This window comes from Penaeus vannamei, chromosome 40 (assembly GCF_042767895.1).
Source record: "Penaeus vannamei isolate JL-2024 chromosome 40, ASM4276789v1, whole genome shotgun sequence".
NCBI lineage: Eukaryota > Metazoa > Arthropoda > Malacostraca > Decapoda > Penaeidae > Penaeus > Penaeus vannamei.
This window is the reverse complement of record NC_091588.1, coordinates 2426985-2442335: the sequence shown is the minus strand read 5'-3', so window position 1 is coordinate 2442335 and position 15351 is coordinate 2426985. Positions and strand designations below refer to the sequence as shown.

At 40.0% G+C, this 15351-nt stretch overlaps 2 protein-coding genes across 6 annotated transcripts in view; one reads left to right on the top strand and one right to left on the bottom strand.

The window, feature by feature from the left end:
- Nucleotides 1-823: 823 nt before the first annotated feature.
- On the bottom strand, nucleotides 824-11427 carry LOC113818947 (zinc finger protein 91). Of its 3 annotated transcripts, none has more exons than XM_027371163.2 (4): nucleotides 11292-11427; nucleotides 6221-6334; nucleotides 5900-5949; nucleotides 824-3696 (listed from the first exon to the last, which is right to left on the bottom strand). In XM_027371163.2, the coding sequence occupies exon 4, from the start codon at nucleotides 3490-3492 to the stop codon at nucleotides 964-966; it is 2529 nt and encodes an 842-aa protein (XP_027226964.2). In that variant the 5' UTR covers nucleotides 3493-3696; nucleotides 5900-5949; nucleotides 6221-6334; nucleotides 11292-11427; the 3' UTR covers nucleotides 824-963. The 3 variants fall into 3 exon arrangements, with proteins under 3 accessions (XP_027226964.2, XP_069973673.1, XP_069973674.1); XM_070117572.1 differs by having other exon boundaries at nucleotides 11309-11427; XM_070117573.1 differs by lacking the exon at nucleotides 11292-11427 and adding an exon at nucleotides 11251-11272.
- A 2067-nt stretch (nucleotides 11428-13494) lies between these two features.
- The window catches only part of LOC113818948 (oocyte zinc finger protein XlCOF26), a 2935-nt gene continuing 1078 nt past the window's right edge, over nucleotides 13495-15351 (top strand). The window contains exons 1-3 of one of the 3 annotated variants that reach the window (XM_027371168.2): nucleotides 13495-13579; nucleotides 14447-14628; nucleotides 14721-14820. In XM_027371168.2, coding sequence (XP_027226969.2) covers nucleotides 14805-14820 — 16 coding nt within the window. In that variant the 5' untranslated portion in view covers nucleotides 13495-13579; nucleotides 14447-14628; nucleotides 14721-14804. Of the gene's footprint in view, nucleotides 13580-14292; nucleotides 14347-14446; nucleotides 14629-14704; nucleotides 14821-15351 lie in introns of those variants that run through there. The other 2 variants (XM_070117310.1, XM_070117311.1) reach the window with 2 other exon arrangements.

Genomic DNA, 15351 nt, shown 5'->3' with positions numbered 1-15351 from the left:
GCAGTTGTGTTCAGAGTCGTAATCAAAGGAGAACCGGAAAAGGTGAAGTCTGAGGAGCTAGTTGATAAAGGAGAAAGCTTCAATGCCCCTAATAAGTGTACAAAATCATTATTGGCCACGGTAAGCCTGAAGTATGAAGAGAAATGCCCCCCCCCCCCCAAAAAAAAAAAAAAAAAAAACGCAACGGCCATGGGATTGAGATGATATAGACAGTGAAGTTATAAATCGCTTCTATCACAAATGTTGCATATGGGTATAAATCGCCAATCAATTTGTTCATCTGAAAAAATACATTACTTTTGACCATAACGAAACTTACAACACGGACTCACTCATCATGTGCATGCGGCGAACAAGTGCACACACGCTATTAATGTGTGCGCGCTTGTGTATGTGTGCTATTAATGTGTGCGCGCTTGTGTATGTGTGCTATTAATGTGTGCGCGCTTGTGTATGTGTGCTATTAATGTGTGCGCGCTTGTGTATGTGTAACTAAAGCGTTTATACAAATTTTGTTCATCTCTAATGAGTTGAGTATCTATATCCACAAGTGCCTCTCCAATGGGGCCCTTTCGGTCACTTCCCAATCCGTTCCCTTGACCTCCTCCATGGCGCCCTTCGAACCTTCCCACGGCGAGCTCTCCTTCAGTTCCTCCGGCCCAATAACGGTACTCCTTTGGCCGCTCATCATTGGTGCCCTTCTTGCTCTTCCAAAGATTACCAATGGCACTAACATTATAAAATAAAGTAAGAAAAAGATCTGATAAAGTATGAGAAAGATCTGTGAAAGTATTGGAACTTGAGGGTAAAGAAAAGGACCGTCTTTGCAAGTCAAGTCTTTATTTGCTATATATCAACAAGTTAAGATATAATCAGGATATCTTGTTTCATAAAAAAACAACTTTTCAAGTGCTCTTCTATCTCTGTTGAACACTCAAAAGCAACTTGTATATATGTCATCATTCAGAACCCACTGTGAATCATCTGGTGCCTCCTGAGTTTCGCTGCTTCAAGGAACTTTTTCCCACAGTCATGGCACTCGAAGGGTTTTTTTCCTATGTGGATCTTTTGATGTCTCCTCAGGTCGCTGGTATAACTAAACTTACTATCGCACTCGGAGCACTCGTATGGTTTTTCTCCGGTATGAGTGACAAGGTGTTTCTTCAGTTCACCACTGTCAATATAACTTTTCTTGCAAATAGAACACTCGTGTGGTTTTATGCCCGTGTGATAAACCATGTGCCTCTTTAGCTTGCCACTTTCGATGAAACTTTTCCCACACTCTGTACAGTCATAGGGTTTCTCTCCTGTGTGAATCCTAAGGTGTGTGTTGAGATTACCCTTTTGACTAAACCTTTTCCCACATTCAGCGCACTCGTATGGTTTTTCTCCCGTGTGAATCCTCTGATGCTTATTCAGGTGACTTCCATCAGCAAACCTTTTCCCACACTCGATGCACTCGAATGGCTTTTCTCCCGAGTGAATCCTCTGGTGCGTCTTCATGTTACTCTTTTGGCCGAACCTTTTCCCACAGTCAGAGCACTCAAATGGCTTTTCCTTTGGATGACACTCCTGGTGCTTCTTTAACTCGCTCCTCTTGCTAAAAAGTTTCCCACAGTCAGGGCACTTCAGTTTTTTTGCTCCTGAGTTAGCCCTTTGAACTGTATTCGCAGCAGTGTGTTGAACCTCCTTTTTGTTAAAGTCAGGATTTGAAAAATGAAGCCACTGGTGTAACTTCAAATCACTATGTTTCTTGAACCTTTTCCCACACTCGTAACACTCGAAGGGTCTTTCTCCTGTATGATTCATCTGGTGTGACTTCAAAGAAGCACTTTGGGTATAAGTCTTCCCACATTCGGAACATTTAAATGGCTTTTCCCCGGAGTGAATAAGCTGGTGTCTTTTTAACTTACTACTTTCGATAAACCTTCTCCCACACTCCTGACATTCAAATGGTTTTTCACCAGTGTGAATTCTGCTGTGTATTCTCAGGGTATCACTGCGACCAAACACTTTCCCACAAACAGTACACATGTGTTCTTTTTCCTCTGGGGGTAACATCAGCTGTGCTTGTAAATGATTCTCCGTAAAGCATATATTGATGAATATTTTCCCACAATCTGAGCACTTCAGTGGCTTTTCCTCTGAGTCATTCCCGTGTCCTGAATTCGGGTTATCATCCAGATTGAACTTTTTCCCACAGCCTGAACATTCAGTTGGTTTTTCTCTAATAGGAATCCTTGGGTATACTTTGAAGTCATTTTCATTGATTATTCTTTCGGACTCCTTTCCATTATTCTCTTTCGCAGACTTATTTACACTGACCTTTTTCTCAAACTCTGTAACATTATCCTTTTCCACAGACTCTGTTACTCTGTCATTTTCCACAGACTCATTGTCACTTTCCGCAGACTCTGTTCCATTGTCACTTTCCGCAGACTCTGTTATATCATTATTCACATAATTGGATTCATCTACCTCAACCCAAGACTCGCCTACAATAATCTTTTCCTCAAGGTCAGAGCTCTCATATGCCATTTCAGAGTGAACCTTCTGGTGTGCCTTCAGATCAGCACCCCGATCAAAACCAGCACCACACTCAGAACACTCAAATGGCTTATCTTCAATGTGACCCAAAAGGTGTCTCTCCAGTTCCCCAGTTTCACTGAACCTTTCCCCACACTCAGAGCATTCATGAATGTTCCTTTTGTGGCTCTTCTGGTGTACCTTTAGAGAACTGTTTTGATTAAAACTTCTCCCACAATCAGAGCACTCATATGGTTTTGCTCCCGAGTGAATCCTTTCATGTGCCTTTAGATTATTCCTTTGATTAAAAGATTTCCCACACACAGAACATTTAAATGGTTTCTCCTCTGTGTGAATCCTCTCGTGAGTTTTCAGATGACTCCTTTGATAAAACCTTTTCCCACACTTATAACACTCATATGGTCTATCTCCAGCATGAATCCTTTCATGCGCCTGTAGGTCACACTTCTTGCTAAACCTTTTTCCGCATTCTACACACTCAAACTTTTTTACCCCCGTGTGAGTCCTCTGATGTACCGTCAGATCACTATTTCGAGCAAATTTTTTGCTGCACTGAGAACACTCAAACCGTTTCTCCCCTGAGTGAATCATCTCGTGTGTCTTCAGGTGACTACTTCTATTAAATTTTTTCCCACATTCAGAACACTCATAAGGTCTTTCTCCTGTGTGACTTCTCTGGTGTACAGTCAATTCACTTTTCACTTTGAACGACTTCTCACACACATGGCACTCATGCGGTTTTTCTCCCGAGTGAATCCTCTGGTGTACAGTCAGGTAACCAATACTGGTAAACCTTTTCCCACACTCGGAACACTCGAACAATTTTTCTCCTGTGTGAATCTTCAGATGATCCTTCAGGTTGTTCAGGTGAGTGTACGCTTTCCCACACTCTGTGCATTCATAAGGCTTCTTTCGTTCAGAATCGACCCTCGTGTTTTTCTTCATCTTTACCACTTTTCAAAAATGTCTTTCCAACTCTCCAAAAGGCACAAGGCTGCATAAAGATAAATGACCTATGATGAGTCTTCTCTATAACACAGAGCATGTCTCATGACTGTGTTTGATTGGGTAAGCCATTCCAGCTTCTTACTGCGGCAAATTCTGGCGATCCGTACAAGATGATCCTCTGCATGCATTTACGCTGGCAATCTGATGGAAAAATATGAAAAAATATTACATGATGAAGAAAAGAGAATGCAAAAGATAACTGTGTGTGTGTGTGTGTGTGTGTGTGTGTGTGTGTGTGTGTGTGTGTGTGTGGATTGTGTGTGTGTGTGTGGATTGTGTGTGTGCGTGTGGATTGTGTGTGTGTGTGGATTGTGTGTGTGTGTGTGGATTGTGTGTGTGTGTGGATTGTGTGTGTGTGTGTGTGTGGATTGTGTGTGTGTGTGTGTGTGTGTGTGTGTGTGTGTGTGTGTGTGTGTGTGTGTGTGTGTGTGTGTGTGTGTGTATGTGTGTGTGTGTGTGTGTGTGTGTGTGTGTGTGTGTGTGTGTGTGTGTGTGTGTGTGTGTGTGTGTGTGTGTGTGTGTGTGTGTGGACTGTGTGTGTGTGTGTGTGTGGATTGTGTGTGTGTGTGTGTGTGGATTGTGTGTGTGTGTGTGTGTGGATTGTGTGTGTGTGTGTGTGGATTGTGTGTGTGTGTGTGTGTGGATTGTGTGTGTGTGTGTGTGTGGATTGTGTGTGTGTGGATATTGTGTGTGTGTGTGGATTGTGTGTGTGTGTGTGTGTGTGTGTGTGTGTGTGTGTGTGTGTGTGTGTGTGTGTGTGTGTGTGTGTGTGTGTGTGTGTGTGTGGATTGTGTGTGTGTGTGTGTGGATTGTGTGTATGTGTGTGTGGATTGTGTGTATGTGTGTGGATTGTGTGTATGTGTGTGTGGATTGTGTGTGTGTGTGTGTGGATTGTGTGTGTGTGGATTGTGTGTGTGTGGATTGTGTGTGTGTGTGTGTGTGTGTGTGTGTGTGTGTGTGTGTGTGTGTGTGTGTGTGTGTGTGTGTGTGTTTGTCTGTGTGTGTGTGTGTGTGGATTGTGTGTGTGTGTGTGTGTGGATTGTGTGTATGTGTGTGTGTTGATTGTGTGTGTGTGTGTGTGTGTGTGTGTGTGTTGATTGTGTGAGTGTGTGTGTGGATTGTGTGAGTGTGTGTGTGGATTGTGTGTGTGTGTATGTGTGTGTTATTGTGTGTGTGTGTGTGTGTGTGTGTGTGTGTGTGTGTGTGTGTCTGTGTGTGTGTGTGTATGTTATTGTGTGTGTGTGTGTGTGTATGTTATTGTGTGTGTGTGTGTGTATGTTGATTGTGTGTGTGTGTGTGTGTGTGTTGATTGTGTATGTGTGTGTGTGTTGATTATGTGTGTGTGTGTGTGTGTGTGTGTGTGTGTGTGTGTGTGTGTGTGTGTGTGTGTGTGTGTGTGTGTGTGTGTGTGTGTGTGTGTGTGTGTGTGTGTGGATTGTGTGTATGTGTGTGTGTGGATTGTGTGTATGTGTGTGTGTGGATTGTGTGTATGTGTGTGTGTGGATTGTGTGTATGTGTGTGTGTGCACAAGCACCCATGTGCTTAATTTTAATTATATCAAAAGGTCGTGCTCTATCTTACACTATTCACCAAGTTCTTCACTGAATTTTAGTGAAATGAAAAGAATATTTTTATTATTCACTGTTGGTCTCCAGCGCCTTTGACCAGCCCAACCCTGAGCAACTTCGTCCTTGACATCCCCCTACGCACAATGAAATTCATTCTGAACTATTACCCAGCTTTCCAAAATGAGCACAGCATCTCAAAATAAAAACACCACATCAAGCACAATTTACCACCAGGTTTTACACACCTGCTACACATAAAGTCAGCCTTCTTGTACAACTATTCTTCATAACGTAATGTGGCTACACTGATATCGGTTTCAGATCTTCTTACACATCCTGATTACAAACTCCAAAGCAGTGGCACACATACTAGCATTAGCAGAGTGCTAGTCTGCAGGTTTTTCTGGCCCCTTTTCCTTTCAAACTCAGACAGCCAACTGCCACTGAGCCTAAACCCATCTTGAATTTGCATATAGTCTTGACCAACCTGCGTACAGAAACATGTTAAACCTTCGGGGGTGATAGTCATTTCTTAAGTGTTTGGTGTGTGTGTGTGTGTGTGGGGGGGGGGGGTGCATGTGTGTGCATGTGCGCATTTGTCTGTTTGTCTATTTAATAACAGCCATAAGAGTATGACATCCATCCTGCACAAGATATAGAGAGTATGTTTCATGGGGGGGGGGGGGGGGGGGGGGAAGAAAAATTACACCAAAATCTACATATCTATGAAGATTTACATAACAAAAATAAGACTCATGCATGTATGCCACACTTACAGGGAACTGAGGATGATACAGACACTCCTTCTTCTCAATGTCTTCACAATCTGTAAATAACAGGAATTAAGTTACCTTTATATTTAATGAACTGATTTGGAATTACAAATGCAAAAGCATCAAGAAATCCACCACCTCCTAAACAAATCTGAAGTTAAGTTGAGATTTCAAGATTACAAGACTTGTAAGCCACGTCTAAAACAAGGACAGTCAATATAAATATCTATCTTTGATTGTAACATGTTCCAAAGACTTGATAACAGATACAGTAGAAGAATTCCCATGATTCATATATTCCCCCCCATATCCGCCATGACTTGCCTTGCTGCCGACTTGCACGGGGCTTCAAGGATGTCAGTCATGGCATGCTGTCGTCATTAGGGCCTTAGAATGCAGCTGGAATTCACCACTATTAAGCAAGAGAATCTGGGGTTTCTGGAAGAAAAATTTAATTAGTAAAAACAAACAACATAGTAAGTAAAACAAACAACAAACTTGAGTGCACTGGTATATTCTTATGAATATATTAGTATATTGTTCATATACAAATATAAATATATAATATACAAATATGTGTGTGTGTGTGTGTGTGTGTGTGTGTGTGTGTGTGTGTGTGTGTGTGTGTGTGTGTGTGTGTGTGTGTGTGTGTGTGTGTGTGTGTGTGTGTGTGTGTGTGTGTGTGCGTGTGTGCATGCATATGCGTGTGTGTGTGTGTGTGTGCGTGTGTGCATGCATATGCGTATGTGTGTGCGTGTGTAAATGACAGATTTCCATATAATGCAAAAAGACAGAAACACAAGATCTAGAAGTGAAATAGCTTTTTAAATCAGACAAGAACCTGCAAGAAAAAAAAAGACAACACTGTAATAGAACATTCCAATAACACTGCAGAAGTCTAGAAGTATTGACCAAGGACACTCAAGAATTATATATTATCATATACAGGCCCCTGATTCAAATGAAGTTTTCTTTAGTGAAAAACTATATGTCATTAGTCATCGTATCAAACCTGCAAAGGGCTAAGGTATTACAATAATCGGCAACTTTAATTTTCCATTCATTGACTGGGAAGCGAAAAAATTTAAATAAGGTATAAATGCTACCAGAGATGAGAATGAACAAGCACAGTTGCTTCAAGATTTTGAGAACTTTTGCCTTAATTAAATCACCCAAATTCAAACAAGAGAGAATAAAACCTTGACTTTCTTTTTGTTTGTATGGGAGAAGAGGTAAACAATATATCATCATACTATACAGTTTAAGCAGGAGGGGGGGGGGGGGGGGGTGCATGGACTGTGATATTGACCTCTTAGAATTCCCAAGCGCAGAGAACATCCAGATTTGTGTTTTGAATATCTTGTGCCCCGCAGTGTCCTTAGTGACATAATATAGTGCAGAAGGATAAACACGCAAACAATGGACAAAGGTCAGTGCTATTGCTGGTATGCATGTGATCACCTATAAGATGAAGGTTTTAACCTATCCATGATGGATACCTTCCAGGAACAGCATCCACAGGTCAACAAATGGATGCGTCCTTTCCTCCTGGTTGTGGCACAGCTCTTTCCTCCAGGCAAAGAAAGGTACAGTCTTGGGTTCCAGGGGGAGGGGGTCCTTACTAATAAATTCTGCAGTTAATATTTACAGTATGGATGTGCTAAGTTTGGGCAAACTGAATATGATATTCTTGTAGACAACAAAAAGTTGCAGTCATCAGTACAAGAAACAGTCTGCAGACATGAACAGTAATGCCACAAATAAAGGAAAAAGATCTCAGAAAGTGACGCTTTCAGCATGAGTCCACTCGGTGCACTTGAGTTTCAGCTCTACCTTGCTGTACGTACCTAGGCGAAGACCATGTTTCCTGGGGGATGTTGAGGGCAGAGCCCCCCATCAACCTTTCCCTCAGGCATTCGGGCACGCTCAGTCATGGCAACTTTGACTGATGAATAAATTTTTTGACATGGAGTTGGGGATTTGGTCTCTGGCAAGTGCATTCATACTGTAAATGTTTAATGTTTGAAACAAATAAATGTGCTTGACATCAAAGGTAATTTAGCACTATGGTAAAGTATTGTGTCAGAAAGGGTAAAGAGGAGGTAAAGATTGTGATAAAATGTGTTAGATCTCAAAGATAGGAGAGCATTATCAGATAAAGGTAGTGAAAAGGGAAAATAGGGAAGTAAGTGAACTAGAGCAGATATTAGTAGAAAGGGGAGGGTTAACAGGGTAGGGCAATTTAGTGAATTATAGTGTATCTGTCACTGGAGAAGGTTCAAGAAAGATTAGAGTGTGTTCTAGGAAAGTATGGTAGCAAGAAGGGAAAAGAGGGAAGTAATTGAGGTAGAGCAGGGATTAGTAAAATGGGAAAGGTTAAGGGAGTAGAGCAATTGAGCGAATTGCATTGTATTTGTGACTAGGGAAGGAATAGGGACATTGTTCAAGGAAAATAGAGGTGGCTGTTGGAGAAGTAGGAGTAGAAGAATCCGGGAATGAGAAAGGAGGACTGGGGAAGATGGTAAAGTATCAGGAAGAATGTCTGCAGGGGAGGGGTATGGAGAAGGACACTGTTGTGATAGAAAGGATTCGTGTGAGTATTCAGGTGGGAGTGGTAGAGACAGTGGGGTATGTTGAGAGGGTTTAGGAGGAAGGGGGGTGGAGGGAACTTGAGGAGGAGAAGGATGGATATCTGCAAATATTTTAAATGCAGAAAGAGTACGAACAGAAAGATTGGGTGGTGGATGAGGGAGTGGAGTGTTCTCTTGGGTCATCTTTAGGAAATTTTGGATGTCTTCAAGGGTTTCTGGAGGAGAATTGGGTGAAGAGGGCTGAGAAACAAAGGTTCTCTTGTGAGGAGAAGATTAGACAGATATCTGAAGAAAAGAAGAAGAGGAAGGTGTTGGAAAAGCTGCAGTAGGAAAGGGTGGAGTGGAAAGTTTAGTTTGCCTGGTGAGACAAAGTAAGGAGGAGGAGTAGGTATCGGGGAATTGGCAGAGATTGGAATATCTGGATTTAGACTGGAAAACAAATTTGCCTGGGGGATAGGGGGATAGGGTGAATAGAGGTATGATAGTTTTGGGTATAGGGAAGATATACTGGGGGAGATGCAGAAACATCTTGTGAAGAGGGTGGGGGAGCAGAGCGAAGGACTGTTTTAGAATTTATTGAGAGAGAAAAACCTTGTCATTGTACTTCTCGTCTGGCCTCAAGTAGAGTGAGGCCTAGTTTGTATCTGAGGACTGCTACCTCACATTCAGGCTTACAGGCAGGGCAGTTCCCATAAAATACATTATGGGTCTCCACAATTGGCACATGTACATGACTGAGCAGGGCAATTTGAACGGTCATGACCAGGTTGGACACATAGTGGGCAACAGGTTGTGGAGAGACAGTGTTTGGCAAGGTGGCCAAAAAGCCAACATTTCTGACATTAAAGAGGAAGGGGTCTATATGGTCGGACATGGTAGGACAATCCACCAATATAAAGCTCATGGGGGAGGTCTTGTCTACGGAAGCCAATCTTGGCAATATTGATGTGGGACTTACGTTAGCCTCTGAGAGTAATAGTGTAACACTGTATGGCCACTGCATCATATTCACCAAGGCAGGAAAACAGGTCATTTTCACAGTCCGACCAGTCCCTGTTATACATAGGACAAGAATTTGGGGGAACAGAAACAGATCCAGTATAAGTATTAAGAGAGGGGTGAGGTTCAGTAGGAATAGGTTTGCAAGTAAGGTCAGTTAGGGTAGATAGTGCACAAGCTTGGGATTCAGACGTAACTGTGACAAGATATGAACGATCAGAGTGACTGCAAAAGGTAACCTTGCCTACCTGTTTTGGGAGGCACTGTTGAAAGAGAAGAGTATTCTCAGAATAGGGGGCTATGTGGGGAATCACAAAGAATTGATCTTACTTGGTGATCCAACCTATCTTTTGGTAAAATCTATAGGAATTCACACCATCCAAATTTTAAAAAATCTAACAATTTAAGTTGCCGTGACTAGATGACTGCCCGAGGGGAGGGTTGATGTAGGGCTCTGCCCTCTAACACCCCCTGGGGAAACATTGTCTTCACCTTGCTATGTACGTCAAGATAGAGCTGCATTCACACCTTAAAAAAATAAACAAAACACCTTTCTATCTGGAAACGTCAGACTTTCGTTCACTTCTACCGTCTGGATTGCTTCCATTTTAATCCCTTTTTTCTGCATTTGGGGAACCTGACGGGCTCAGATATTAAACTGGGATGGTTATTAAAATCTATATCTTCTTCGTTGCCACTGTATACTCTTAAGAATAACCCAGAATCAATGCAACATTGGAAACACAACATTTCTCAACAGCCTTCAGTAACAAACCTTGCGGGTGGTGACAAAGTCTGAAACACATGATTCACAGATCATTATAGAGAACTGTAAAGATAAATCTCAAAACACATAAATGAAGTAGAACAACATTAAGAAAGCACTGGGTATCAGTTACTTATAGCGACACTAGGAGATCTTAAAGAGCGGAAGAAGTAGAATAGGATACAACAAAGTTTCTGCTGCAACGGTCTCATATCAACCGCTAAATGACGAAAATATACACTGCAAATCATCGCTCAGATTCTAAGTCGCTCATCTAGTTTACCTTTCTAGGAATAACACAACACTGACAGCATAACTCATTACTGCAATATCCCAAGTCATTCATGTATTACTACACACTTGTCAAAACGATATTTGGCTAATTATCAATATCTGCCATTACACATTTATGCTTTTAAAGTCTTCTATTCATGCTATTATACTTCATTTACATGTTTTAAGATTTATCTATACACTCATTTAGAATTATCATGCTTTTCACATTTTCAGTCGCCAGCCGCGAGGTTCGACAGACAATTTCCGAGATATCAAATGAAATTACAGCCAATTAAAAGCATAGACTCCACATAATCTAAGTGCCACTTCAAGATATCCTCTCAACTCAGTCCCAAACCAGAAACAAGATTAGTTTAAATGATCTATAAAAAGGATTTTTAATTTAAAAATCAATTAGTCGATGTAAACAAACACGGAAGCATTCCTTGGCCTTTGCCGGAGTGCCGACAGGCCGGAGAGACACGTGGGTGTGTTTTGGTTAATGATCTAAGCTAATATCAACCCTATTACCTCTTTATTTCTTCTTCCAAAGGTCGAGACTTACTAGAAACAAGAGACAGACCGGGAAAAATTACAGGACTTTAATACAAATAAAATGTTTTCATAAATGGTCATTCTATAAGGAACTTTTAACCCCGTGATGAAGGGGAACTGTGGTAGACCTATCTCTCCCCTTATCTATTTTCCTAAATATCTCTTACACGAAAGACAGTCGCTTTATTCTCTCTTTCGCAGGTGTTACCTCAGTTCTTCCTGTACCTCCTCGCCATCCGGGTTTCGAAAAGAATTAAATATTCAGGCGAAGAAAGGAGAAAATAGTTTCATTCGGGGCGCAGATTCGCTCAGCGGCCGATGTTATTTACCTTAACATGGCGCCTGCAGGAACAGCGCGCGAAATTTAAATCTGATTAGAGACTGGCAATGAATAATTATGATTAATAAATGATAGTAGATAGTAGTGATGGTGGTGGTGCGGATAGATAATGATGATGGTGGTGATTGATGATGATGATGATGATGATGAGGAGGAGGAGGATACTACTACTACTACTACTACTACTGCTACTGCTACTGCTACTGCTACTACTACTACTACTACTACTACTACTACTACTACTACTACTACTACTACTACTACTACTCCTACTACTACTACTGCTACTACTACTACTACTAATAGTAATAATATTATTATTAATAATAATGATAATAATGATAGTAATAATAGTGATAATAATGCAGATAGTGATAAGAACGATATTGATAATAATAATGGCAGGAATGATTAAGAAAATAATAATGATAATAATATAATGATAGTAATGATAACAATGATAACAATAATGATAATAATGATGTCAGTGATATTGAAAATAATAATAATAGTATGATGATGATAATGATAATAATGATAATGGTAATACAAGTAGTAATAATAATAGTATCAATAATAGTAATGTTGATTGTGATAGTAACAATGATAGTAATTGTAAAGATAATAATGATGATAATAGTGATGCTAAAAGAGCTAATGATACTGATAATGATAATAGTGATGATTATCATCATTATAATAACAATAAAATATATAATGTAAATGATAATGATAGTAACAATGATAATGATAATAATAATAATAATGATAATGAAGATGACAACAATAATAACAATAGCAATAACAATAATGCTAATGGTAACAATAATAATGCTAATAATAATAATGCTAATAATGATAATAATAACAATAACGTTAATTATAATGATAATGATAGTCATAATAACAACAACAATAATAATGATATTAATAACAGAGAGAGAGAGAGAGAGAGAGAGAGATAAAGAGAGGGATAGAGGAGGAGGCAGTCAGTCAGGGAGAGAGAGAGAGAGAAAGAGAGAGAGAGAGAAAGAGAAAGAGAAAGAGAAAGAGAAAGAGAGAGAGCGAGAGAGCGAGAGAGCGAGAGAGCGAGAGCGAGAGAGAGAGAGAGAGCGAGAGAACGAGAGCGAGAGAGCGTGAGCGAGAGAGCGAGAGAGCGAGAGCGAGAGAGCGTGAGCGAGAGAGCGAGAGCGAGAGAGCGAGAGAGAGAGAGAGTATCGGGAAAGTTATTGTCTTATTTCCAATGTATCCAAAAAAGAGAGTGAATTCTACATTTACAGCATCTTAACAAGAGAGAAGAATTTGAACATATAACAAGAAGGAGCTTTTGAATATATAACAAAAAGAACGATGAACATTTGAACCTGAGGAAAGAAATTGAACCTACAACAAGAGAGGAGAAAGAGCATTTGTACCTGTAATAATAGAAAAGAATTTGAACCTATAACTAGAAAAAGGAACATTTGAACCTATAACAAGAGAAGAAGAAACTGAATCTATAAAAAGAGAGAAGAGACTGAACCTACAACAAGAAAGAAGGAGCTTTGGGCCTATAACAAGAGAAGAATTTGAACTTATAACAAGAAAGAAGGAGCATTTGAATCTATAACAAGAGAAGAATATATTAAATTTATAACAGTGAGAAGAAGAAATTGAACCTACAACAAGAAAGAATGAGCATTTGAACCTATAACGAGAGAGGAAAATACATCGAACCTATAATAAGAAAGAAGTAGCAATCGAACCTAAAACAAGAAAGAAAAAATAACCTATAACAAGAGTAAAAAAAAAACAATAACAAGAGAAAAGAAGGAGCATTTGAACCTATAAAAAGAGAGAAGAAATTGAACCTGTAACAAGAAAGAAGAGAAAATTGAACATATAACGAGAGAAAAAAAAATGAACCTACAGCAAAAGAAGAAAATGAATCTATAACAAGGAAGAAGAAAATTTTGAACCTATAACAAGAAAGAATAATAATCTGAAACCTACAACAAGACAAAAAGAAAGAAAGAAAGAAAGAATTGAGCCTCGTGCCCGGTCCCGCCCATTCAAAATTCCCGCGTGACACGATCAAAACAAACAGTGACGTCACCAGTCAGCCGCCATCGACGTGAATGACAGATCACTGGCTCTTATGCCTTCTTCTGTTGACAGTGAGTATTACGCTTGTTTTAATTGAATTTGGAGTTGGTTGATGTTAATGGGGTCTATTTGCAAGTGTATAGGGTATGTAGGATGGCTTAATTAGGGATGTTTGCATGGATATAAGGCTGTTTTGAGAGATTTTTGGATTCTTGTTTTGGGGGTTCCTTGTGTATTTTATCTAGTACCTTCAGCCGGTAACATTCGGGAACCACATATTCTGCCGTGAAGCTCTCTGATTGGCTAATGGCCTTAATGTCATATACAGGAGCGCCACATGCAGTTACTGTGCATGGCATTGCTGTTAGACGGACTGTGTTGCCTTTTTTTTTCCTTATTTTTACCCCAAACGCTAGTCAGTTAACCAAACCGAACCTAATGCTGCGTTCGGAACTCCTCGCCTTGCTCGTACAGACAACTTGTCCAGGACCACTAGGAAAACGAGACTGCGTTCGGAACCTCCAAGACCCATGCTGCCCAGAATGTAACCGGCTCGAAAGTAAACTTTTACTTTTTATATCATATTTATATTTTTTGCACGCAGCATAGGTTTTGTAACTCCTTTGATGCGTTTTTAACTTACCTGCGACTGAGAAACACCAAAATATCCTTTGATAAGACCAATAAAGGGCCATAAAATTACCCATCATTATCTTGTGGTTACCTGCATCTGTCATTATTTACATACAAAGGATGTGAAGTTAGCTGTCAGCATGCCTGCCCCTTTGGTACTAGTTTGCTCTCGCATAATGGTTAATGGTTAGAATAAACAAATAAGGTCATTTAGAACTAACTTTTGCACACTGTACAGATAACTGGCATCCATATAATAAAGGAACAGTATCATCCCAGATCTCTGAATATGTTTCTATGTACAGGTTGTTTGGGATGGCTGTGGCAGCTGGAAGAGATGTGTGGACCACTGCTGAACTCCCAGTCTGTGCATGTATTGATGCTGTAAATTTGGCAGTGACTGACTGAAGCTGAGATCATCGTAGTCGTATTTCAGGACGGAGGATAAATACGCTGGTGCACAGGAGACAGATTTTATTATTAGCAGGTTAGTACAATTCTGTGATGAATTCAAAACCAATTGTACTTTATTTGTGATGAAACTGATGAATATATTGTAAAAGATCTCATTGCAAACAGGGGGAGTGAGCTCATGTGGAGATGCAGAGATAATTGCAGAAAGAATTAGGGCTTGTCAAGAAAGCCTGCAAAGTAGACACTACAATGGACAAGTTGAAAGGTATGTATATAGTGACATTTATCTTTTCCTTTATAAAAGGAGCGAGAGCAAGTGAGAGAGAGATAGGTAAAAAAAAAAAAAAGTGGGATAAAAGATTAGCTTTTCAAAATTGACCAATGCTTTAAAATGATTTCACTTCTGCATTACCAATTTATAACGTACAGGAGAACGAATACAGTAGAAGGAAGTGGCATTAGAAAAAGGGTGTTGGTTTTGAGGGACTTTAGTGTACAGTTACTATGAGGTAGAGTTTGTGGCCTAGAATTTAGCTGTGAGGAACATATCTGCAAGCAAAAGCATAGAGCTTTAATAGTTTCTGGGTTAAAGGTCTTAAAAAGATGATGAAATGTTTCTAGTGCTGTCTGAGATGAATGCTGAAGTGTAAATTGGTGTATTCTAGATGTTGATAGTAATTGGCAAAGTGGTATTTGATGATTTTCTGGAGATAAAATTCTCTGCTTGTTGATTACAGCCATTACCTCTACTGCATCCTGGCAACATCTAAGGTGCTTTATTTAGTATTATACAAAC